General features: G+C 58.7%; 1 protein-coding gene across 7 annotated transcripts in view; it reads right to left on the reverse strand.

Moving 5' to 3' along the window:
* The window catches only part of KDM4B (lysine demethylase 4B), a 140785-nt gene that overhangs the window by 75644 nt on the left and 38582 nt on the right, over positions 1–26559 (reverse strand). For all 7 annotated transcript variants that reach the window (XR_009700881.1, XM_061190684.1, XM_061190683.1 and 4 more), the window contains exons 3-6: positions 24785–24950; positions 18684–18859; positions 17685–17799; positions 10835–11028 (exon numbers count right to left, since the gene is read on the reverse strand). Coding sequence is in view for 6 of the 7 variants with exons in the window: in XM_061190684.1 (XP_061046667.1) it covers positions 10835–11028; positions 17685–17799; positions 18684–18859; positions 24785–24925 (626 nt within the window). In the remaining variant the exon portion in view is untranslated. The remainder of the gene's footprint in view (positions 1–10834; positions 11029–17684; positions 17800–18683; positions 18860–24784; positions 24951–26559) is intronic.

Here is a 26559-nt window from a genome sequence, read left to right on the forward strand (position 1 = left end):
GTAAAAGATGACATGACGTTTGCCCCAGCCCCAAACTGGAGACAGCCCAAATGTCCACCAACAGTGGAACAGATAAACAGGTGGAGGCGCGGTCACACACCAGAAAACGCTGCAGCGTGAAAATGGATAAACTATCACCACACACGGCGGGGACGAATCCTCCTCGCAGACAGAGCAGAAACGCAAGAGACAAATCAGTCCGTGTGGGTGGGGTTCAAACCCAGCCAGCACTCAGCCGTGTCTCCCAGGGACACAGACACACAAAGAAAACGGCCCAGAGAAGCAGTGACACGCGGGCCATCAGAATCAGGAGGACGGTCCCAGCTCTGCGGGGTGGGGGGAATGGGGCCGCAAAGGAAGGGGGCCCAGGACAGAGAACGAGGGGGTTCATTTCCCAACAGCGTTGACTGGGGAGTCATTCGATAAACTGTATGTGTGTATCCATCTTTCGGCCAAGTACAATATTTCACGTATTTTTCTGTACCATGTAAAGTCTTAGGATAAAAACATTTACCGAAAACGGAACACACCATGACAGACATAGTTCTCAGGTGCCCCTGAGGCTCACATCCCTGCTCTCGGTCATTCCAACATCCCCTCTCGGTGCTGCTGGGAGGGGATTTGGCTGTTATAATTAAGGCTCCAAATCAGCAGATCCTATAATTGGGAGGTTACCCTGGGTGGGCCTGACCTAATCTGGTGGGCCCTGGAAAGGCATCGGTCCCTAAGTCAAAGGGGCCAAGTGTGAGGGGACCCTCGGTACCAAATGGACCTTCCCCAGAGCTCCGGGTAGGGGTCCAGCCCGCCGACACTCGACTCTGCCTCTGAGGCCCTAAACCGAGGCCCCAGCAGGCCCATGCCTGGGCGCTGAGAGCCGGTCACCTCAAGCCGTCCGTCTACGGGACCAGCTATGCAGCGGCGGAGAACTAAGACTGCCCAGCTGGAGGGAGGAGCAAAGAGATCAAAACTATCTGACAGAAGGACGCCAGATCGTCCACATCTGTCCAATTTGGGTACTGGGCACGAGGCTGTTCTGTTAGGTATTCTTTCCTTTTCCGAAATTTGAAGTATTAAAAAAAGAAAGAAAGAAAGAGCACACTCCAAAGAGGACAGTACGGAAAGGGGGGAGGTGTGACTTTCCAGTAGAGACACCTGAGCAGCACGACCTCAGCCAGGGGACCAAGGTCGACACCAGCAGTGATGAGTCATGTTGACGGCAGGCACCCCAAGACAATGGACGAGACGGCCCCTCATACGTGGTCCTCCTCCCAGCACCCAGCGCCCCAGTGTAACCGTAAGAAAAACACCCGACAAGTTCCCACTGAGGGAGATTCTACAAAATCTCTGGCCACAGTCCTCAAACCCGTCAAGGGCATCGAGAACAAGGAAAGTCTGGGAACCCTCCTACACAGTTGGTGGGAATGTAAATTGGTACAGTCACTATGGAAAACAGTATGGAGGTTCCTCAAAAAACTAAAAGTAGAGCTACCATATGATCCTGCAATCCCACTCCTGGGCATATATCCAGAGGAAACTCTAATTCAAAAAGACACATGCACCCCTATGTTCACAGCAGCACTATTCACAATAGCCAGGACATGGAAACAATCTGAATATCCATCGACAGATGAACGGATAAAGAAGATGTGGTACATATACACAATGGAATATTACTCAGCCATACAAAGGAATGAAATAATGTCATTTTCAGCAACATGGACGCAACTAGACATTATCATACCAAATTAAGTAAGTCAGAAAGAGAAAGACATATCATATGCTATCACTTATATGTGGAATCTAAAATACGACACAAATGAACTTATCTGTGAAACAAAAACAGACTCACAGACATAGAGAACAGGCTGGTAGCTGCCAGGGCGGGGGCGGGGGGGGCGGGGAGGGAAAGATTGGGAGTTTGGGGTTAGCAGATGCAAACTATTACATATAGAATGGATAAACAACAAGGTCCTACTGTATAGCACAGGGAACTATATTCAATACCCTGTGATACACCATAATGGAAAAGAATATGAGAAAGAACATATATATGTATAACTGAATCACTTTGCTGTATAGCAGAAATTAACACAACATTGTAAATCAACCATACTTCAATAAAATAAATTTTAAAAAATTAAAAAGAACAAGGAAAGTCTGAGGAACCATCACAGCCCAGAGGAGCCCGAGGAGATGGGATGCCTGAATGTCACAGGGGTCCTGGATGGGGTCCTGGGACAGAAGGGACACCAGGGACAAACAAGGCAAACTGAATGAAGCAGGACCCTAGTCAACAAGAATGTACCCATAAGGTTCATTAACTGCAACAAATGTCCCAGCCTCATATAAACTAATAAGGAGGCTGGGTGTGGGGTGCATGGGAACTCTCTGTACTGTCTTCTCAGTTTTGCTGTAAAATCTAAAACAGTTCTGAAAAATAAACTCTTTCAAAAAGAGAGAGAGGGAGTACACCACCAAAACAGTGGATAAACAGACCAGTCTGTGACAAACACAAAAGGAACAAGGAAACAGTGGACCGTTTGCACCGGGCACCCTCCGTCATGAACCCTCCCACCCCTGCTCACCAAGAAGCCAATTTCCAAATCCATCAGCTGCGCTGCTGCCCGGCTGCCCAGGCTCACAGCAAGGCATCAGATCATCGGGAATATCAGCAGATCCCCCCACTAGCCTCATCGGCTCTGGAGGAGAGCATATGGTGAGATTTTCCTTCGCAGAAGGCTGACCTTCCTCTGCCGAGCGTGATGTTAAAATCACTTTGCATTCCCTGAACAAACACCAACTGTGCCTGTCCCCGCCAGCACTGCGAGATTCAAGGAGGCAGCCTGCGGGAACGGACCCTGCTGCCCGGTGCGCGGGAGCCCCTGGGGGAGCACTGGACTCCCAGGTCCCCGATCTGCCCCGAGCGGCACGCAGCGCAGGTTGTCACCTGACGCAACTGTCTGGCTTTGCTGGGGCAGCACCAGGCTACCGAGTTTAGTGCGGGCGAGGCTGGCAAGAAGCAGGCAGATGTTTGGGCTGATCTGTGATTCAAACCAGGCTGTGTCACGCTGCACAAAAATCCTCTGAAGTTGCCTGTTGTCGCACCTGCCAGGTTAATTAATGATGCAATCCTATCCTCATAGCCTGATGACACGATGCCCCAATTTGAGAGTCCAGCATCAGGAGTTAATTTTCAAATGCCAAAGCCAGCTTCCGGTTTCAGATTTCCGGCACAATCCTGACAAGCAGAAAGGCTGGGCGGTTGGCATCAGGGACGACAGTGTGGTCCCGACAAGAGCGGACCGAGGGCTCTATGAGGAGGGCGGGGAGGGGTTCCGGGGTGGGGGGGTAGTAACACGGCTGTGCTTCCCGTAAGCCCCCGGGTGCTCAGGCCCTCCTGGGCACGTGCTAAACCACTTCTCCCAGCGCTGCGCCAGCGTCCCCATGCTGCTGAGCTCCAGGGTGTGTGCGCGGCTGCAAAGCCCAGCTGGAAGTGACAGCTCCCAGCATGGGCTCTCGGTCACCTCGCAGAACGCCAGGTCTCCACTCTTCTGGGCATGGTCCCCGGGGGTGGCGGGTGGGACCCTGGAAGCCAGACTCATGATCTGCCTGAGTGAGGAGACACGCTGTCCTCTCCTGACTAGATGCATGCATGCGTGCTGCTACACATGCAACCCGAGTGCACACGCGTGCACACTCCAGGGTGACCAAGCACCGAGGTCCCCCCGGGTCTGAGAGGGTTTCCAGGATGCGAGACTTTCGGCTCCGAAGCCAGGAAAGTCGCGCTGGTCACCCTAACGCCAAGGTCACCATGCACCTTGGAAGGAGGCAGTGGGCACATGGGTCAGGCACACAGGGAATAAACGACAACCAGGCCTGCTGCTGTGGCCAGAGCCGCCGTCAAAAGAGATGACGGAGAAGGCGCCCCCTGCTGCCCACAGCCCTTTGCGTCAAACAGTGAGTGCACAGCGAGCTTTGGACCAAGGACCCACGAGCCGGGAAGACGGGCCTCGGTTGGTCGTGCTGTTTAGGACAACAGCCATCTTCTCTCAGAAGGAGGATCCTTCTGCAGAGACGCGACCACCCCCATCATAAAACCTCCGACGAGCAGCTTCAGGCAAGGCTGCGTGGACTGAGGGCAGACTCCACCAGGGCTGCAGGGTCCGGTGTCTCCGCAAACAGATTCAAGCAAGCTCGGGGCCTTGGACAGCACGACCTTGCCACCTTATCTGTTGTCTTTTAATAAACAGGGGTCCTAACACCTCTCTACTCTCTGGCAGTCTGCTCTCAGGAGGAGCTCTCTGCTCAAAAACATTCTTTTTGTTGCTGGATTTCTGGTCACCATAGCCCAGGAGGCAGGGCAGAGGAAGGAGGAGCCTGCTGGTTTCCCCAGTGTGTTTACAAGGTACACACCGAGCCTCCCTGCATCATCGCGGTGGGTCTCTTCCCCGGCCCCCCAGGTGCTGCGGCCATGTGGAGCTGCTGAGAGAAGCTGCTTGGCTGAGCTGCGGCGCCTCTCTCCCCAGAGACCCAGGAGGAAAGGAGGCAGTGCCTCTATCTCACTCTGGCATCCTGTACGGGGACGGGGCGCAGTGCTGGGAAGCTAAGTTACCAAAGCCAGTCTGTGCAGCCGTCACACTCCTACCAATCTCCACTCCAGATGGTGCCCAGCCAGCCCTCCCGCCACCGTGGGGCAAGGTGGGGCCGCGCCTGAGTCAGGGAATGGCCCCTGCTCCCTCCCTGCCGTGCCAGGCTCTCAGAAGCCACGAGGTCACCCAGGGACCTCCTCCGGGAGTCACCAGCGCTCTCCACCACGGGCCTTCAGAGCTGCTGCCTGCAGTCGCTTTGCTCGGCTCCATCAATCACCAGAATTCCCAATTCTGCCACCGGGGACAAAGCAGAGGCCCTGGCGGCCTCCCGGCATTGTGGTCCAGCAGTGCCACCTGTAGCCAGAGCCAGGGAGCCTGCGGCCGGGAGGAGGGCGGGAGGCGCCTGTCCCCTGGGGCTCACTGGGGTGATTAATCAACGCCCACAGGGGGCGCGTCTGGGCAGTGGGCTGAAGCCGCCTGGGGTGGGCCTGCAGGGAGGTCCCGAGGGGCCGGGAGGGCGCCCGTCAAGGGGGAAGGGAGCAGCCCAGCAGCCCCACCCCACCCTCGAAAGAGCAACAGACCCCTGAATCCTGAGCCCAGCACGTCCAGTCTCTCTCCCAAGCTGCAGCCAGAGAGAGAGCAGGAAACACAGGAGCTGGGCCACATCTGCACACCAGCTCACGTCCCTCCTGTGCCCCACGGCAGGGAGCACATGCCCTCAAACGTGCACGTGCGCGCACACACACATACCGACGCCCACGTATGCACACACACTCACACACGCGCAGGCACACCTCCGGAGTACCAAGTGCAGGCCGAGATGACTGCCTGCTGGGCGTCAAGTTTCCCGGCAGCAAAAGAAAGGCTGCCCGTTCCCTCTCCTGTGAAAGTCCCTGAGTGCAAATGCCGAAGAAAAACTGTAGGTGCAACGGAATCAAAAGGAGAAATTCTCAACGCACCCTGGTGCAGTGCTTAGGCTTCTTAAAGGTCACGGAGGGAGCGAAGCTCTGGGAAAGGCTCCCCGGCTCCCTCACCAGCAGCCCCTCCACCGACTGCTCTCAGGGATCCGCCCATCGGCCCCTCCACCGACTGCTCTCAGGGATCTGCCCATCGGCCCCTCCACCGACTGCTCTCAGGGATCTGCCCATCACACCCCAGGACCGTCCACGAGCCAGGGGGGCTCCACGCCCTTTGTGGGAGCACAGTCCAAAAGACCCTCTCCCCTGCCCCCGCCTTGGGGCACCTGACACCCAGGCCAACAGAAGCCAGAGGGCGGGAGGGGCTGGGGAAGCTGAGAGAAAACCAACTGCAGGACCTGCCTGATGGCCAAGGTCACGGCCCAGACAATCCCTGCGGGGAACACTGTCTGTCCCGTCCTGGGGCCCTCTGGTGGCACGTCCTCCACCCACCCGCATGTGGGCACACGGCAGGTGCTGCGTGTGGATACGGAGCCCTGCGTCTGGGCAACAGCGTGAAACGACCCCAGGTGGATGTGTCACACGCTCGTCTATGGATACAGTTCCTGGTGACATGCTGCCCACAGGGACCCAAAGGGGCCGTCCCAGGGGTGGGTATCGAGGGAGGCCCGGCAGACGGAGCAGCCCCGGGACGGCTGACCCAGCGCCACCCACGGGCTCCAGGCGGTGCTCTGGATGCTGAGCCCGGTGCCCTGCACCCAGGCCCGGCCCTGCGGGAGGAGGCACCCTGAACCAGGCGGAGCTGCTCTGCCTGCCTCCCCAGGCCCACGACCTCCTGGCCTCAATGGCCAACCGTCCGGGCCGCTGCAAGGCTGGGTCTATTTTAAACCCCCTTCAGATCTAAAGGGATCTGAAGCCCTCACGTGCTGCGGATATTCTTAGCCTCGCTGCCAGAGAGCGCCGCACAATGCCGGCCTTTCGGAGCAAATTCCATGCTTTTATCAACACCAGGCTGTGCGCGTCACTCTGACACACAAATCACACCACCAAAGTAGCAACAGACCCAGAAAGGCTCCAAAAGACGCCGTAAACCTAAGTCGACACTTTCAAAAAACAAAGTGCTACTGAAATAACCCGGAACGGTTGCGATCAAGCTACTGCAGACGCAAGAGCACGGTGTGATTCGGGAGACAGACGTGGGAACAGATCTGCAGGAGAACCCTGCCCCCCGGGGCCCAGGGGAAGGCAGGGAGCAGGGGCACCACCCTCCCGGGGATCCTGAGTGGCTCCCTGAACCCCCAGCCCAGGGACAAGAGGACACCTCACCAGCCCCCGCACCCCACCCCTGCAGAGGTCCACGTTGACCCAAGAGGGAGTGCGGCCTCCACACGACGTAAACCTCCGTGCACGGGGGCTCCCAGGGGCCACAGGGTCGCTGTGCTCCCAGAACCCAGGTCTCCTGACAGCATCCATCCCCGCCCCGTGCCAGGCCCCTGCTGGGGATGGGGACATTGGGTGGGGGGGAGGGACACCGAGGGCCCTGCCCTCATGGGGTCCGAGTCTGGCAGGGAAAGACTGACACCAACTTCAGACACGGCCAGCATGTGGTCACTCTGAAGGACGAGCATGGGGTGTCCTGCCAACATCTGGGGTCCCCACCCCAGTCCCGGGGAGAGAGCATGAAGGGCTCCAGCATGGTGGCTCAGCTGAGCTGGCCGGGCACCGGGGGTGGGACGACAGGGCAGGTGGCGCGGAGCGCGTGCAGCCACACTCGGGCAGCGTGAGGGACCCCCACGTGCAATCCCACCCCTTCAGGACCAGAAACCGAGATCCAGGTCAAGTGCCTTCCGGAATGTTCTTCCCGTAAGGAAACACCACTGTGGTCAACGTGACCCCTCTGGCTGCTTCCCCAGCACTCTCAGGAATCGGGCTGTGGGGTAGGGGGAGGGGGGCGGTGGGTGGACAGCAGGGGCCACCCGAGCAAACCAGGGGTGCAGCTCAGGGGGCAGGGGTGCTGGGGGCTGTCCTGGGGGACAGGCAAGCGAGGGGAGCAAGGCGTCGGCCCTGTCACCCGGGGGCCGCTGGTCCTCATGTTCCCAGCATCCTCCCTCTGGGGGACATTCCTCAAACCCAGTCCCACTGTCTTCCATCCGCCCTCGATCCCAGCCGCTTCTCAGAGGCCCCCAGCCGCTCACTCCTCCCTGCCCCCCCAGGCCACGTGTCCCCAGAGAACACACTAGGGCCCCAGTCTCCTGAGGCCTCCCCATCCCCAGGCAGGCCTGCGTCTGAAAGCTCAACCTTCCTTGCCCAGCAAGTGCGGGGACCCAGCAGCGGCTGCTTGCTTACTCTTCCTTTTTTTTTTTTTTTAAAGGAAGAAGTGGGTTTTCTCCCCTTCGGACCCCTCTGGCTGGGAGACCCTGACCAAACCCAGGGCTAAGAGTTCCCACCGCCCAAGGGCAGAGGCTCCCTCTCCTCCTGCTGCTGTCTCCAGGGGGCCTTCGGAATATCACTGCCACTGCCAGTCCGAGAAGTCTATAAAAGGATGAAAGAACCTGGGAAATTTCCAGCAGAGCAAAGAGCCAAGCCAGAGGGAAGGGCGGGAGCGCCATCTAGCGGCCCGTGGGGGAGCCGCGCTGGGGCAGGACTGGAACACGGCCACTCAGAGACCCGGGCAGATGTCCCTCCCGCCACCACCCCACCCCATGAGACACGGCCCAGGCCAGTGAGCTGGGCCCAGCAGAGCACGTGCGCGCGCGCGCACACACACACACACAGGTACCTGACAAATACACACACACACAGCTGACACTCGTCGCACACTGGTACCAGATCCACACATATAGACTTATATACACGATACAGACATAGAGATACCTGACAAACATACCCACACAGATACATCACACACACAACACACACAGAGATACTTAACAAACACACACATAGGTACCTGAGACACATATACACACACTTACACAACACACACATACATACACTCATATGCATACTCACACTGACACACACACCCATGTGTATACACTCACACATACACTCGTATACACTCATTTGTATACACACATATACACACAAACACAAATATACACACAAACACACACACATACTCACATATACGCAGAAACATACACTCACACACCCCCTCGGACACACACACACACACACACACACACACACACACTCACTCACACGCACGCATGCAGCCACAGCCTGCGGATCTATCTGCACGGGGAGCCGAAGGCCGCTCATCTGCACTCAGCCCGCCAGGCGCACGGGGAGGACGCTGCTGTGCGGAGCGGTGGGCAGAGCCCCCAGGGAAGGGGCAGGTCCACTGCACCCCACAGGTGCGGGCCTGGCGCAGAGCAAGGGCCCCTCCCGCCAGGCCTGGACTGGGGCCTCCATGCATCCCGGCCCAGCCTTGCCGTGGGGAGTCGGGGGGCACGGAGCAGCCACGCAGTCACTGGGGCCTCCTGGGCAGCTCGGGGACGGCACCCTGACCAGGAAACCCCTCCGCTCGGTGCGCAGGACCACACTGCAGGTGTGAGGCTCAGGCCTTTGTTCAACCACCATCACCAAATACATCAATCTCTCTCCAAATCTTTCCCAAAAGGCAAATTCCTCCCCACCCAGAAGTTCCAATGATCAAGGGCTCACGTAAAGTCACAGAAGGCCACAAAAGGAGAGGAGTGGATTGATAACAGGAAGCCCATGGAATTGTAACAGGATCCCAGCAAACACACAAAGTAGCACCACACGAAGGCCAGAGGGCCTGTGGCCAGCAGAATAATGGCCCCAAAGATGGCCACGGCCTAATCCCGACACATATGGACATATCACCTCACGTGGCAAAGGGGACTTTGCAGGAGCGATTAAGTTAAGGTCCCTGAGACAGGGATGACCCTGGATTCCCCGGGGGGCCCAGTGTCATCACAGGGTCCCCCATAAGAGAAGGCGGGAGGATAAGAGGCAGAGAGAGACGGGAGATGCTGCGCTGCTGGCCGTGAGGATGGAAGACGGGGCCGCGAGCCAGGGATGCGGCGCCTCTAGAAGCTGGAAAAGGCGGGAACCGATGCTCCCCTGGAGCCTCCGGAGAGACCAGCCCTGCCCACGCCTGGATTCAGCCCCGTGAGGCAGAGTCAGCCTCCTGGCTCCAGAACTGTCAGAGAACAAATGTGAGCTGAGTTAAAGCCACCAGATCTGCAGTCCTTTGTTACAGCAGCCCTGGGAAACTCACACGTGTCCCCAGCCTTCCCTGCCCGTCTGAGTGGGAACCGCTGCCAGACAGCGGGGCAGGGGCTTCACTCGGTCCACGGCAGAGGCGAGGAGAGGGTGGTCACGGGGCCGACGGCCGACAGGGAGACCTGGTTTCCCACCCGGGTCCGCTGCTCAGAGGGCCTGCTCCCGCCCCTCAGCGAAGGGCCCCAGAATGTCCCTGTTGACTTAAGGGGGTAGGGGGCCTTAAGGCAGGCACAGGCTCAGCCACGTGGGGCTCAGCTCTCTGTTGGGACAAGGTAGGGGCGCCTTGGCCAGGGTCCGCCTGGGTCCCTGCTGGGTGCCCCCCCAATACAAAGGTGAGGGGTTCACTGGCTGAGCTCCTGAGCGCCTCTCTCTGCTCCCCAGCTCCTGCTCCCCTCCTGCTCCCTTCTGAGCCGTGATGATTATTGTGACAACAGAACCTTCTAACAGCTGGGGAGAGGCAGGGCGATTCGAAGCCCCCAGCTCAGAAGTCTCTGCTGGAAACACAGCGAACAAAGACGGCCTCCTGCCGGCCCCCTGGCAGAAGCTGCGTGTCAGGGGAGTGCTCAGCTGGGAGATTCCAGAACACGACCGCGTTGTCGATCTGACCCAGCCTGGGGGGCCCGTTGCTCACAGAGTGCCCTGCAGGGCCCAGCATGCCCGCCCCCACCCTGCAAACAGCTAACCCCACCCCCCAACCTGGAGGCCAAGAGGGAGGCGAGGGGAGGCTCAGGCACAAGGCCACCCGCTCCCCAGGCCCGCGGCCCCAAAGCCCCCAGCACAGCGCGGCCCTGGGAGGTGCTACCGGAAGCCTGGCAGCAGCCATGTTCAGTGTAAGGTGCTCTGAGCGCAAACCACAAGCTCCGGGGATCTGGAAGCACGTTTCTGGGGGGCGTGCGTGCCCTCATCTAGCGGGGGCTGGGCCGGCGGAGCCCCCACGCCGACCTCTGCCTGCCCCGCCCAACAGCCCCAGGTGCAGCCCCAGGAGCCACGTGCAAGGCCTCCCCCCCCACCCCCGCCCATCAGGCAGCCCCGCCTCCCTCAGCAGCAGCCGGCGGGGCTGCGGCCGCCCCTCACCAGGACTTGGGCTCCCCGAAGTGCAGGTAGTTGATGCTGTACAGGTCCATGTCCTCCGTGTGCCAGGCGAAGGTGGTCTTCCACATGCCAAAGTACAGGTAGGGGGTGTTGACGCCCTCGATGATGGTGCCGCACTCGCGCTCCACCATGTCCAGGATGGTCCGCAGGTTCCCGATGTTCCACTGGGCCACGTCCTGCATGGTGGCGAGCACACGGTCAGCCTGCTGGCCACCCCAGGCACCCAGCCTCTCCCACTGTCACTTGCCCCCAGACGCCAGCAGTGAGACACCTGCGTCATTCCCTCCGAGCCCGGGCCGCAGTGGGACCCCTGCCCAGGGCCCAAAGAGCATTCTGCCCCACACCTGCCTGCTTCCGAGCCTCGCCCACCCCAGGGTCCAAAACCCACCCTGGGCTGCGCACACCCCACAGACACAGGCCCCCTGCCCCGGGCCAGGCGGTCAGGCGAGGCTTCGCCTGGATCCCACGTTGAGCTGTGCGTGAATCATGGGTGGGGAAGGCCACGCTGCGGCCACAGTTGGTGGTGAATAATTCACGTGCCTTGAAGTCAGTGACACAGAAAGAGGAAGAACATGCCGAGCGGGGCTCCCAGCGACGTGCCAGACAGGCCTTCCCGCACCTTCCCACAGCGGAGACGGGGACAGCATTCAGAGCCAGGCAAACGAAGGAGGGAGGGATCCCCACCCACCAGCCTCATCTATTCCTAACGCCACAAGCAAACAAACCCCGTCTTGTCATGAGAGCTCGTAAAACATGCTTTCGTTGACATCCAGCCCCCGGGGAAGCCTCGGGGCTGCTGAGATGCTGAGTGCACGGCAGCGTTCCTTCATGCCCCAGATCCACCAGTGCCACCCACCATGTCCACGTTTTAGGCCCGACTTGGCAGGTCGGTCTTTGCAAGATGACCTGTGGCCAGAGCCCAGGACACGGAGGAGGGCCACGATCAGACCCCCACCGCAAGCATGAGAAGCCCAGGGTCGCCTCAAGTGGAAGATGCCCAAGACTGGGGGCACCAGCAATCAGTCGTCTCCCCAAAGCCCTGTCCATTTGCCACCCGCCCCCATCCAGCCCACCTGGACAGGGGACCCGGGGTCTAGACTAAGCTGGGTGATAACTCATCGTGGGCCAAGTCATTCTCTGCTCTGGGCCTCAGTTTCCCCTCAGTACAAGGAGACTGTTGTACTAGGTCAGGCACGGCAAACACATGGCGCCAAAGCCCCAAATCCTCTTCCAGAACCCAGGGCAGGCTCACCCACTGAGCTCTGCCTCGGCCCCGCTGAGCCTGCACTGGGCCTGGGAGCCCTTCGCGGGGCCATCACTACAACCGTCGGCAGCACGTGAAAGCAAACCCAGAGGTTCTCAAGGGACGAGCCTCCAATTCTTGAATTTTTATTTAAAAACAAAATTTTGGGTCCTCAAGAGAATGAGAATATAAGCCACAGACTTGGAGAAAATATTTGTAAAACATAAACAACTGTTATCCAAAATATACAAAGAACTCTTAAAACTCAACGATGAGAAAGCAAACAATCCACATAAAAACTGGGCCGAAGACCTGAACAGACACTTCATCCAAGACGATACACTGATGGCAAATCAGCACATGAAAAGATGCTCCACATCATCAGGGAAATGCATATCGAAACCACAATGAGGTGCCACCACACACAGATAAGAACGGACAAAATCCAGAACACTGACAACACCAAATGCTGGCGAGGATGTGGAGTGACAGGAACTCCCATTCACTGCTGGTGGGAATGCAAAGTGGTCCAGCCACTCCGGAAGGCAGGTTACAAAACTAAACATACTCTTACCATACGCTGCAGCAATTACGCTCCTTGGTATTTACCCAAAGGAGTCGAACGAAAACTTATGTCCACACAAAAATCTGCAACGGCTGTTTACAGCAGCCTTATTCGTAATTGCCCAATCTTGGAAGCAACCAAGATGTCCTTCAGTAGGTGAATGGATAGATAAACCATGATATATCCAGACAATGGAATGTTATTCAGATCTAAAAAGACATGAGCTGTCAAGCCATGACAAGACACGGAGGACTCGTAAATACTGGGTTGGCCAAAAAGTTCGTTCGGGTTTTTCCATACGATGTTACATATGACTAAGTGGAAAAAGCCAATCTGAAAAGATTATATACTGTATGATTCCAATTATAGGACATTCTGGAAAAAGGCAAAACTATGGAGACAGTAAAAAGATCAGTGGCTGCCAGGGCTTGGGGGAAGTGGAGTGATGAATAGCCGGAGCACAGAGGCTTTTTAGGGCAGTGACACTATTCTGTATGACACCATAATGGCGGATACTTGCCGTTATACATGTGTCCAAAGCCATAGAATGTATGACACCAAGAGTGAACCTGAATGTCAACTACGGACCCTGGGATCAGAGTCCCAGACAAGGGACTCAATGTAACAAACACACGGACAAGGCATCAATGTAGCAAACGCACGGCTCTGGTGGGGAACGCTGACAGAGAGCGAGGCTGAGGGCGTAGGGGGGCAGAGCGCGTATGGGAGCTCTCTGTACCCTCCTCTCGATAGCGCCGTGAATCTGGAACTGCCCTAAAAAAGATACCTATTTAAAACAATAACAACAATTATTATTATTACTATTATTATTCAGGATCCCACCTAGCACCAAGACTACACAGTGGGGGAAAGAATAGTCTTTTCAATAAATAGTGTTGGAACAACGGGTTGTCCACATGAAAAAGAATGAATTTGGACTCCCTCTTCATACCATACATAAAAACGAACTCAAAATGGATCACAGACCTAAATGTAAGAGCCAAAATTATAAAATTCTTCGAAGAAAACATAGGGGCAAATCTTCACGACCTTGGAATTGGCAAAGGATTCTTAAATAAGACACCCAAAGCACACGAAATAAAAAATAATAATAACAGAAAAATTGGACTTTATTAAAATAAAAACTGCCACGCTTCAAAGAACACAGCCAAGAAGGTAAAAAGACAACCCACAGAACGGGAGAAAACACTCACAAATCATTTATCAAGTGAGGGACTTGCATCCTGAATGCATGAAGAATTCTTACAACTCAATAATGAGAAGAAAAATAACCCAATTAAATATGGGCAAAAGATCTGAATAGACATTTCTCCAAAGAAGATATACAAATGGTCAATCAGCACATGAAAAGACCCTCGACATCATTACCACCAGGAAATGCAAATCAAAGCTACAATGAGATACTACTTCACACCCACCAGGATGGCCAAAATAAAAAATACAGCAGATAACAAGTGTGGGTGAGGATATGGAGAAATCAGAACCCTCATGCTCACCTGGTGGAAATGGAAAATGGGGCAGCTGCTTTGGAAAAAAGTCTGGCAGGTCCTCAAAAAATTAAACATGGAGTTACCATGTGACCTGCAATTCACCCCTGGGTAGCTGCCCAAGAGAAATGAAAACACATGTCCACACACAGACTTGTACATGAATATTCAGAGCAACATGATTCCTAATAGCTAATAAGTGGAAACAATCCAAATGTCCATCAACTGGTGAATGGATAAAGAATATATGGTCCATCCATACAGTGGAATATTATTTGGCCACGAAAAGGAGAGAAGCACTGATACTCACTACAATGTGGTGGACCCTGAGAACACGATGCTCAGTAAGAAAGCCAGACACAGAAGGACACACAGTGTGTGATTCCATTCATATGAAACATCCAGAACAGGCAAATCCACAGAGACAGACGTGGGTTCGTCATTGTCAGGGACTGAGGAGGGGGATGGGAGTGACTGCTAATGGGGATGGGGCTTCTTTTGGGGATGATAAGAATGTCCTAAAATTGACTGTGGTGATGGCTGCACAACTCTGTGAATATACAAAAAAACACTGAATTACACGCTTTAAATGGGCAAATCGTGTGGTATGTGAATTATATCTCAATAATGCTTAAAAAAAAAAACAGTAAGTCTGATAATCAACAAATAAATAAACCAATCCAACTGGCACTAACTTTCCAAAACTCTACATGGAAAAGGACAGGTCATTTGACAATCAGGCGTCCGACTCCACACCCACCTGTACACGAGCACATGAACTTCAGTTATTCCACCCCATCAGGCTGCTGGGGTCAAATTCCCTTCCCAGAAGTCACAATCCATAAACCGAGCACCAGAGCCGCAAGCGGGGACCGGGCTGGCGGGAGGAGCTGGGCCACAGCAACCCCCAGGCACCAAGGTCCACACTGTGGCCAAGTCAAGACGACAGCTGGCCGAGGTCACAGCACATAGCCAGCTGGGGCCACCGGTCAGACAGCCTAGATTCTAACACCTGCTTGGGACTGGACACAGAGAGTGGGACTCGGCAAGGTTCCCAGCCACGGAGCCTTGACGTCCCCACTTGGAGCTGGGGGGAAATCGCCCGGTTGCTCTAAGGACTAAATGTGGTGTTTAAAGAACAGAGGTGCAGGACTTCCCTGGTGGCGCAGTGGTTAAGAAACCGCCTGCTAATGCAGGGGACACGGGTTCGAGCCCTGGTCCGGGAAGATCCCACAAGCCTCGGGGCAACTAAGCCAGTGCACCACAACTACTGAGCCTGCGCTCTAGAGCCCGCGAGCCGCAACTACTGAGCCCGCACGCTGCAACTGCTGAAGCCTGCGCACCTAGGGCCCGTGCCCCGCAACAAGAGAAGCCACCACAATGAGAAGGCTGCGCACCGCAACAAAGAGTAGCCCCCGCTCGCCGCAAGTAGAGAAAGCCCGCGCGCAGCAACGACGATCCAACGCAGCCAAAAATAAATAAATAAAATTAAATTAAAAAAAAAAAAAGAACAGAGGTACCTTCCTGCCCGGGACCGCCCCAGGCCCTGCCTGCAGAGGCCCAGGGGAAACAGCCCTCCTTGTGTTCAGAGACCAGACGTGGCCCCGGGGACACCCACCGCGATCCTCCTGCCCGAGCAGCTTCCAGGAGGAGCCGCGAACACAATGAAACCGGAGAGGGGTGGAGGCCCAGCACTGATCCTGGGCTGCCAGGGAGGGTGGTCCAAGCCTCGGCGGCCTGGCGTGGGAAATGGGGACCCTGGAGGTTGGGCCCCTCTCCCCAGGCCTGGAGGCCCTCGAAGAAAGCAGAGAAGCAGGGGGAGCAGTAGACAGGCCCCAACGGGCCCCAGGAAGCCCTGGGGCCACAGCCCCACCAGGCCCCCGTCAATCCAGGAACTTCTGCACTGGCCCAAGGGCGAGCTGGCCCACGGTGCTAAAACACACCTGTGTAACCACAAAACCCACCACGAATAAGGTGACCAATCCTGGCATTCAGAGGTGCATGGCCGGGAGATGGGCGAGGTGCGCTCGGGTGCGGGTGCCGGCAGGAGTCGACGGTTAGGGGCCTGGGATGCAGCGCGTGCGACAGGGCCTCTGGGGCCGCGTCCTCCGAGCAGGCGCAGCCCTGCTCCCAGGGGCTGCGTGCTCGCTGGGAGAAGACCTGGCCTTGCAGGTCATCTGACCCTTGGGATCAAGGCCAAGAGTGTGAGCTCAGGGTCCGGGACACGCCCACTGAAGGACTGCCATGCGCCCGCCGGGCCCCATGTTATTGACGGGGAAACCGAGGCCCAGGAAGGAGGAAGCAGGACAGGGGCAAACTCGGTCTGGACCCCCGGGGCGAGGGCGTCTGCCTGTGGTTCTGGGGGCAGTGGGTGAGCTCACTTCGAGCTTGACCTGCATCTTCTAGGTAACAAACTAACGCCCTCGGCACCACAAAGCGGACCCACTAGTGGAAGGTCCGGGCCCAGGTCAGCTGGGCTCCGTGAAGCCGGCAAAGTGAAACACTGGCAGCGATTCGTGCTGGGACCTGAGCGGCAGTCGTGTGTTTCCCACGCCTTTTGGGAATCACAAGCCGCCTGTTCTAACAGGATCCTCCCCTGGGCGCCAAGGAGGGTCCCAGCCCTTCTCAGGAGGGGACTTTATTCCCGCCCCCACCTCCCCGCTACCCAAGAGCAGGTGGCAGCTGCCCTCAGGGGAGAAGGGCTGAGTGGACAAGAGTCTTCCCCCGAGATGACCTTCAGAGGAACGACCGGAGGGAGCACGCAGGGAGGCAGAGGGGGCCCCCGGGGAGTGGAGAGGGCCGGATCCTAGCCCAGGGTACCCCGTGCGGAACACACCCAGGAGAGAGTCAGGCTTCGGAGCTTTGAAATTAACCCCGGTAGGTTCATCCCAGGGTTATCCGAGGTCCCATATTTATAAATTGTCCCCCCCAAAACACGATCCCACTCAAATCTCCCTCTGCTTGACACCAGCACCCTCGGGGGCCTCGGCATCAAGCCTCGACCAGGGCCTGTCTCGCCCTTGGACAGGCCGCGGGCAGCAGAGGCCCAAAGGCCGAGGAGCAGGGCCCTCCCAGCCCAGCGCAGGCACTGGACATGAGTGGACCCAGGGGTGGCCCGGACGGCTGAGAACTCGGGCTCCCAGGTTTACAAGAAGATGGAGTGATAGAAACTTGAAAAGAAAAGCACTCCAACAACCGAGAATTTAGAGAGGCCCCTGGGAGAAGGGACGGAATGCTCGATGTCATCTTTTTAGAACCGCTTTGTGGCCGGGCCGCTAGGTCAGTGGCCGAGCGTGGGATCAGGCCAGGGGCAGCACTATGACCTGGCAGGGAAGATTCTGCAAACCTCTGGCTTCGTCCTTTCATCCTAAGCTGGCACGTGCCCGCGACCAGAGCCCAAACAGATGGCCCCGTGGAGCTTTCCGTGTCATCCCAGCCTCTGTGGTGCAAGGTGGAGCCCGCTCGCCCCCCTCCACCTCCACATCCGCCGGGACGCCTAGGGGCCTCAGTACTTACGTCATCGTACAAGGAGCCACTGATGTCAGCCCCATAGATGGGCGACACGAAGGTGAGGTTCTTCCAGTACTTGCGCTCCAGGTCATCGAAGTCCTGGTGCCGGGGGGTGCAGTACCTGGGGACAAACCGAGCGTGTGGGGCTCAGGGCACCTGCCGGACACACCGAGGGAGGGGCTCTGCTCAGATGCCCGCCCTCCCGGCGAGGGCGCGGCCCCGGAGCCCACGGATGAGCTGTGGTGACTGCCAGGCGGCGAGGTGGATGGACGGCGGGGGGGCAGCCCTGCCTCGCCAGCTCTCGGGGCCCGGGGCCCCCAGGTCAGACCACACGCCCGGGCCGCGGGAGCCGGAGGAGGGACCTGGGTTCTGACGGTTCTTGCCCTCCTACCGCCCTGCAGACACCGACAGGCACCGTGGTGGCCAGGCACAGCGCATGAGGGGACAGACAACGCCTGCCCTCACAGGATGCTTGTTTGAGAGCAAAGAGACTGCCAGAGACGCACAGACGATTTCAGCGACTGAGGGGGGCTGGGAGCTACGCAGGAAAGGGGGAGTGAACAGCGGTGCTGTGTGCCAGGGAGCGTGCCCGCGTGCCATGAGTGCCCACGACGCGCCCGTGAGCTCCCGGGAGTGTGTGTGCATGCCCGGGTGTGCCATGGCAAACCAGGCACCTGGGGAGACGTGCCAGGGAGCCCCTCTCTGGGGAGGTGCTGTCAGAGTCGAGACGTCCTGGGGGAGGGGGGAGGCACTCCAGGGACAGGGACACGGGCAGGCCCTGAAGGGCCGGCCCCGCAGCCAGTGCTGAGGGCAGCGTGAGGTGGACGGCGCAGTCCTGGGTCGGGTGAGGGTCTGGATTTCGCCCCTAAGAACCGGGGGACTGTGAACCGGGGGTGCTGAGGCCCACCCAGGGCACACAGAGCGGGCTTTGTGGGGGCTGCGTGCGCCCCACCCTCCACACCCCGAGCTGGGGTTTCACCCGCCACGCCGCCCAGGCCCGCGTACTTCTCGCTATTGGCCAGGCGCCGGTACTCCCCAACCGTCATGGCCTTCTTCTGGATGTTATACTGCGTGAAGAGGCCCGACTGGCCCGTCACCACCTGCTGGATGGGCGCCGGGATGACCACGTCGTCAATGTCATCGTACGTCTGCCGCGGCTTCCACTCCTTCGGGGGGATGATCTGCGAGACGGAGCGGGAGGGTGGTCAGCGGCGCCTCCCCTGGGCTCGGCTGCTCGGGACCGGGTGTGGGGCAGGGAGAGCCTGGGGGCACCTAGCACCCCCTGTCCATGTCACCGAGCTCCCAGGAGACCCGGGGCCAGGCCTAACTGGGCACCACCCAGCAGGGTGGGGGGCTGTGCCTGCCTCTGCACAGGGTCAGGGCCTGGAGAGATGGGAGCGGCCCCAGAGGACATGCGCGATCACGGAGTGAGCAGACGTGGGCGGGCTGGGCTGTGTGCGCTCCTCGGCCTGGGATGCACTCGCTGTGTCCCGGGGGCTCTGCTACCGCGCCCTCTGGCCACCACGTGCCCATCTCGGGACTCCGCACAGACGAGGCCCCAGAGCAGAGACCCCAGGGCCGCAGTGCACACTCATTCCAGCACCCCTGCTCCAGTGACACCTACTGGGGGCGATCGCAGCTCTAGGTGCTGGGGAGACATGGGGACACAAAGGACTCAGGCGAGGGCCTGAGTCCTGACTGGAGGGCGCAGGTGATAAATCCCGGCGAGAAGAAGGAAATTGTAGGACAGTAACAAGGGTAAAGCGGGGCTGGGTGAGCCGCCCAGAGGCAGGAGGTGGGGGGTGGGCAGTGGGGGGCTGACAATTCCCAGTGGGAGGAGGCCTGAGGTCACACTGCAGCCCCCGCCCCAGCAGGCGCCACCACGCCCCTCCCCCAGCAGGTGGCAGCACCCCGGCCCACCTGCCCCACCCCAGGAGGGGAAACGGAGGGCGCCACGGATGGGGATGGACCTCCCCCTCCACGTTTCCTCTCCGCCAGTCGGGGGTGACCTCTGCGCAAGCCCCACGGGCCCGGGCGGGTGTCTGCAAGCCCCGAACCTCCTTCCAGGGCGTCCAGTGGGCCACTCACCCAACAGCTCTGGGAAAAGGAACTAAACCAACCCGCTTCTGGTGCATCAGCCACGCACCCTGGGGCAGCCGAACCCTCTCCCGGCTCAGGGCCACCAGGGAAGCACACGGCGCTGAGACCCGAGTTTGCCGACAGCTCGGGAGCGGCTAAGTCCACTCACCATCCCCAGGATCCCGCTGTCACATAGGTGTAAAGAAATGTTTTGCTTGGCGATGAAAACACTGACTCTCCAGTCGCCTGCTAAAAAGGGTGCTGCCCACCCACGACTAGCACGCATGGGGGTGCCCACCCACATAAATCAGTAACAACGACAGCAGCGACGATGAGAAAGTCAGCGCTCCTCACCCGGGCAGTCCCGCCCCACGGGGGACACTGGGCCATGTCTGGGGACATCTGTGGTTGTCAGGACTGGGGGGGCTCCTGGCATCAAGGGGGTGGGGGCAGGGAGGCTGCTCCACACCCCACAGTGCCCAGGACGGGCCCCCAGAGGGTGACCCGGCCCCCATGTCAGCAGTGCCAGCAGGACCCTTATTTAGAGTTAAATAGGGACGAGCCCCCTCCCGGAAGACACAGCTGTTCAGACACAATGCCATGGGTGCCTGGCGTGACAACAGGGTGCTGGGCTCAGCCTGCCGGTCAACAGTTTTGTTAGATTCCCAGTGAGAAATCTGAGGAGTCAGGTGATGAACTAAAACACTCAAGGCTAGAAATGCAAAAAATAAAAAGAAGAGAGGGGGACTTCCCTGGTGGCACAGTGGTTAAGACTCCACGCTCCCAACGTAGGGGGCCTGGGTTCAATCCCTGATCGGGGAACTAAGATCCCACATGCATGCTGCAACTAAGAGTTCGCACGTCACAACTAAGGAGCCCGCCTGCCGCAACTAAGACCCGGTGCAACCAAATAAATAAATAAATGTTTTTTTAAAAAAAAGAAAAGGAGAAGAGGGCCCACACCTCCAGGATACGGGATGTTCTTGCAGGGAAACGGGTTGTGGGGTGAGGGATCTGGGACCCCGAGCTGCTCTTTAACTACGTGGATGATGCTTCCTCGCTGCAGAAAAGCCTGAGTTTCCTCCTGGGGGAAAGCGCAGTGACCCTGGACTGGCTCCCCCGCCCCAAGTCTGTTGGAGAATCGCCTCCCTAACCAGGCTGCAGGGCGAATGGACCACTCCTCAGCCCTCCGCTCTCAGGGGAGAGCCTCGGGCTCAGTCCTGTCCCCACGGGCTCCGCTGTGTGACATCTGGACACTGGGGAGGAGCCGGCAGACGCTCCCGACGCCTGGCTCACGCGTGCGAACCGCACTTTCCCAGGCACATGCTCAGCGGGTTCTGGAAAGGCGCATGAACAGAAGGTCACTGGTCTGGAACCCGAAGCTTCTGGAAAAATCCCTCAGCAAAGCACCACGGCCTAACACCCTCAAGTCTCTGCAGAGCAGGATTTGCAAGGAGGCTCTCCAAGCAGAGGACACCTGAAAGACGTCCCCTAAAGGCCCGTGAGCATCCCGACTGCGTGGCCCTGGACGGACCCTGACTCGAAGCTCCTGGGGGGCAAGACTCAGCCAAGGCCAGGAGGACGGAGAGGCCACACACCCAAGGGAACGGCGTGACACCAGGGAGGTGGCCAAGCTGGGAGCACTGGGCAGCTGGGGCAGGTGTGGGAGACCCTTCGAGAGGGAAGGAAGTGAGGGGCCAGCCTCTGCCCCCCAGAACCAGCTGGACCCAAAGCCATTCTGCTGGCAGCAGGCCTGGAGGCTAAGAAGAGCCAGGGCACCGCTGGCAGCAGGGCACTGAGGGAACTGACGCCCCTTGACCCCTCCCCCAGGACCCCAAGCCATGCCGCTTCCTGGCTCCCTCCCCCCCCAGCCCTTCCCAAGCAGCCCAAGGGGGAAGGAGCCCAGCTGGACACTGGTCCCAGAGCACACTCAGGGTGGGTGAGGAATGTGACCCACCACCCCGATGGCCCCAGGGTGGAGGTCCCTGTACCCAGAGCCCCCTGAGCTCCGGGCCTCGGCCCAGCCATGCCTGGTGAGTGCCCACCCCGACCTAGCTGCCCTGGGCCCGACAGAGCTTTTGTCGGGGGGCCATCAAATGTAGCTTTGATGGAAAAAGAAACCTCAACACCACACACACACACACACACACACACACACACACACACACGGAAAGGCAGTCAAGGCTGATGAGACCAGGGTGAGGGGGACCCCGGCGACTACAGAGCTCGTTCAGGCCAGCAGGACGCTGTGTCCCTTCTCCAAAGAGGCTGGCAGCTCTCATGGCTGACGGCCCGCGTCGGAAGGAAGTGGGGGCACCGAGGGCCGTGGCACGTGCCTCCCTGGACCCATCTGTCCCCGCAGTGGCAGGGAGGCCCCAAGGGGCTAGAGGCACCTGCACGCCGTCCCTGCCTGACAGGAGCAGGGATGCGGGTGCACGCGTGTGTGTCGGCGTGACTGTCCCCACAGGATCTCTCAGCGACAGCGGGGGAGCTGCTCCCAGAAGCCCGTGCCCGCCCTCACCGTGCCCTTTCAGAGAGAACTGCCCTTGCCAAAGAGAAAACAGCAAAGAAAATACCACTTAAGAAGAGTGGAAAGGAACATGCCAACAAAGGGCAGAGGGGGACTTCCCTGGCGGCGCAGTGGTTAAGAATCCGCCTGCCAATGCAGGGGACACAGGTTCGAGCCCTGGTCCGGGAAGATCCCACATGCCGCGGAGCAACTAAGCCCGTGCGCCACAACTATTGAGCCCACGAACCACAACTACTGAAGCCCGCATGCCTGTGCTCCGCAATAAGAGGAGCCACCGCAACGAGAAGCCCGCACACCTCAGCGAAGAGTAGCCCCCACTCACCACAACTAGAGAAAGCCCGCGCGCAGCAATGAAGACCCAACACAGCCAAAAAAAAAACAAAGGGCAGAGGGAAAATGCGCCCTGAAAACATCTGTCTCACAAAAACATCCAGTCCGAATGGTTTCCTGTCGATTCAAGTAAGTTAGTGGAAAACTGGTCCACGGGAATTAAAGGCTTAAAAGCAGAGGCATGGGGCTCAAAGGAAAGGCAGGAGCCGGCAAAGGAGAAGAAAAGGGAAGGAGCAGAGCCGGGGTGAGGATGTGCAGGGGAGACTCGGTCACGCCACACGAGGCTGCACCCAAAGCAGCCCCCGGACAGAAGGTGCTGGGAACAGCCCGGAAGCCGGAGCCGGAGATGACAGAGGAGGAAGGAGAGGAGAGGGGCCGGGGGAAGTGCCAGGTGCTGCCAGCGGAGCACTCCACGAGGTTACCAAGATTCCTGGCACAGGGGACAACTTGGATCTAAAAACAGAACTGGCGCTGCGTCCCGGCAAACATGGAACAAGGTGAGGGACAGGACACATTCCAGATGAAGGGGGGGCCCCCCATGCCCAGCCCCACGGGCAGCAGGCCTCAGAGTCCCCCCCACTGCCCCCAGCTGGGGCACCTGAGGGAAAGGGGCACCTGACAACCGACCCCAGCCAATCGGTCCAGCCCAGACGGAGGCTCCAAACCTGCAAGAACCCAGGCCTGGGGCTTCCAGAGCCAGAGACCCCGATGAGAAGGTTTTGCTGGGTGTGTGCTGTCATGGGGCCCCAGGAACAAAAACCAAGGGGAGGGGAGAGGAGGGAAGATGTCGCAGGCCCACCTCTCTCCTCATCTGCATGGCTGAGATTAAAGGCAAGGATGTCACACAGCCAGCCAAACCCGGCAGGGGAGGTGGGCAGAGGAAGGCCAGCACAGCTGTCCCCTCGCTGCAGACACCGGCTGGGGGACAGACCACCATGACCCGCAGCCCAATACCACCCACCACCTGCTTCTGTCCAGCCACTGAGTTGACGCCGGCATTCTTTGTTTTTAATTTTTTTTCATTTTTTGAAAAATTTTTTTAAAATTCTTTTTTACTTTTTAAAATTTTACTTATTTACTTATTTATTTATTTATTTATTGGCCACCCCACGCGGCGTGTGGGATCCTAGTTCCCCGACCAGGGATCAAACCCAGGCCCTCGGCAGTGAGAGCGCAGAGTCCTCACCACTAGACCGCCAGGGAAGTCCCTTTTTTTTAAATTTTTAAATGGTTGAGGGAAAATAACAAATGAAGACTGTTTCAGGACAGGTGAAAATTCTACGAAATGCACATTTCGGTGTCTATAAATCAGGTTTCATGTGCTCACAGCCATGCTTGTGGGGTTGTGGGTCATCCCCGGCCGCAGAGCTGAGTGGTGGCCACAGACAGTCCAGCCCAAGAGGCTGAAATTATTTACTATCTGGCTCTTTGCAGAAAAGGCTTAGCGACCCCCAGCTTAAATAATAGAGGGCTGGGTATTAGATAAAGTGCCGGTCATACAGGAAGCAACTAGAAGAACCCAAATCAGGTGACGAATCTCCCAGATTATGTGGTGAGCAGACCCTCACATACACAGGTTCACGTGCACATGAAGAAACTCGGCACCCATCCGCAAGGTCTGTTCCCCACACAGAATAGGCGTGGGCAGGCATGCTATCTGCTGGTGTTCACACACGCACACACGCACGTGCACGTCCGTGTGATGCTCCGTGGAAAAAGACACGAGGAATCAGTGCCGTGCCGCTCCAGGCAGAGGAGCCGGGATCAGGGTGGGTGGAGGGGGCACTCATTCTCCCTCCTACCCTGTCGCAATGCTTGAACTCGCTTCACACATGCGTTACAGTCTCAAAAAAAATGTGTTTAAGTAGGAATATAAAGGCAAAAAGTTAAGCCCTCCCCGGCACCGACTCCCCTGGGACGCCCCTGACGGGGTGAGACGGCTGCTGGTCCCACCGTGATGCTCTGTGTTCCACCCAGCATCAGCACCCTCGGGGACCCCGGTGCCCAGAACTGTGCCTGACTTGGCGAAAGAACGTATGTTCATGGATAAATTAGGTCAGAGGGGCTCAATGAGCAGATTAATGGGTGCCTCTCGGGCCGCTTGCCCCTGGGTGGGCACAGGGCAGGGGCCGGGGAGAGCTGCACGGGGGCCTGGGGCATCACCCACCTTGGCCAGGCCCGCCCGGTGGGCCCCCTGGGACTCGATGTAGGCCACGTATTTGTTGAAGTCCTTAAACTCCTCCATGGTTGGGCGAAACGTCATGATTTTACAACTCGGGTTCTGGGCCCCGTGATCCTCGGACCCCATGGCTGCAGCGGAGAGACGGCCACACCTGCAAGGGAGACAAGAGAGCGTCAGCGCCGCCATCACCGCCACGGGCCGCTTCCCTTCTCCCCAGGAGGCACCCAACCACCCGGCCCCGAGGACAGAGGCCGCGAGCCGAGCAGGGCCAAGGGGAGCCTGGGGGCCACTTCATCACTCACTCTGGCACAAAAGACCACATGACTGCAACGAATTACCAACAGAGGTGGCCCGTTCTAAGAGCCCATGCGATGCTGGAGGCCAGAGCACCCATTTCAAACAAGGGGCCTCGGAAATAAAACCTTTTCTTATCAGGGCCTCATCCAGATTCACTGGCATTGACCTCACAGCTGGAATCCAGAGGCAGCAGCACGGGAGGGGCTGGGAAGGTGAGTGAGGTTCTGTGTGTTTCACTAGCAGGGAACCCCTCCTCGGGCGGGGCCGCCGCGAGCAGGGGAGCAGTGTGTGGGTCCCTCCAGCACTGGCCCGGGTGCTGTCAGCGAACCCAGGCCCCAGTGACCCACAGGCTCCCCGAGGCCGGGACCTGGAACGAGGAGAGCAGGAGGCCCGTTTCCCACCGCGTCGCCCTGGGCTATAACCACGCCTGGCCAGTCCAGCACAGAGCGGGGCACAAAGCGGGGCGGGGATCGGGCTCCTCTAGGGAACAAGGCTGCAGGCTGGAGAGGCCCCTGCCTGTCCCGAGAGTTACGAGAGTTAGGGGGGCCCAGCGGGGTGGCTGGTGACCCACCCCAATGAGGAAGAGGCTTGGGGGACAGACTCTGGGAAGGGTCCCTGCTGGGACAAGAGAAGACCAGACTCCCTCCGGGACTGGAAAGAGGTCAGAACCCAGTGCACGCAGACCCAGAACTTTTAACCAAGGACAATTAACCAAGTCCACCTCCCCCCGCCCCAAAGCGAGCTGGGGAGTGAGAACGGCAGGACGCCCGCCAGCCTGGGAAGTAGAGAGTGGGGGGTGGGTGTCCATGTCCCCAAGACACGGCCACTGGCTCCCCAAAGGCGCTCCCCCGGCAGGCGCTAGAGGGCAGCACGAGCCCAGGAACGGGAGCCGAGGCGGGCAGCTCCCTGGGACAGACCTGGAGGCCCAGGAGGATACCAGACCAGGTCCAGGTCCTGCCCTCAACCACCCCATGCCTGGGCGCACAGGGCAGCGGGTCGGCAGCTAAGGCCGCGCTCTGAAGGTCACACTCACGGCTGGACTGCTGAGGACCCCGGAGGTCCTGGCACACACGGGGTCACCACTGCATCCGGGCTGGGACCCCTGGGCCCCTCCGCCCTGTGGGCACAGGAGCCTCTGTCGCTCCTCCCTGCAGGGCAGCCGAAGCTGCGGTCCACAAGGCAGGCCACAGGTGCCCAGGACCGTGTGACAACAGCTCTGAGGGGGATCACAGGGAACCACCGAGGTCACACGGGTTTATAAAGGGGAAGGGTCATTACAAACCCCCCTGCAGACCAGCAGGCACCAGAGGGCCCAGGCCGCGGCCAGGCTGACCAGCCCTCGGGACGGACCACCACGCCGTCACCCCCCCTGCTCCCCACCCCACAGCCGGGGCCCGGCGCCTGACTCCCCACCTGAGCTCCCAGAAGCCAGCTGCCCTCTCCCCTCCAGCCCAGACCCGGCC

The sequence above is a fragment of the Eubalaena glacialis genome, chromosome 4 (assembly GCF_028564815.1).
Source record: "Eubalaena glacialis isolate mEubGla1 chromosome 4, mEubGla1.1.hap2.+ XY, whole genome shotgun sequence".
In the NCBI taxonomy this organism is placed as follows: domain Eukaryota; kingdom Metazoa; phylum Chordata; class Mammalia; order Artiodactyla; family Balaenidae; genus Eubalaena; species Eubalaena glacialis.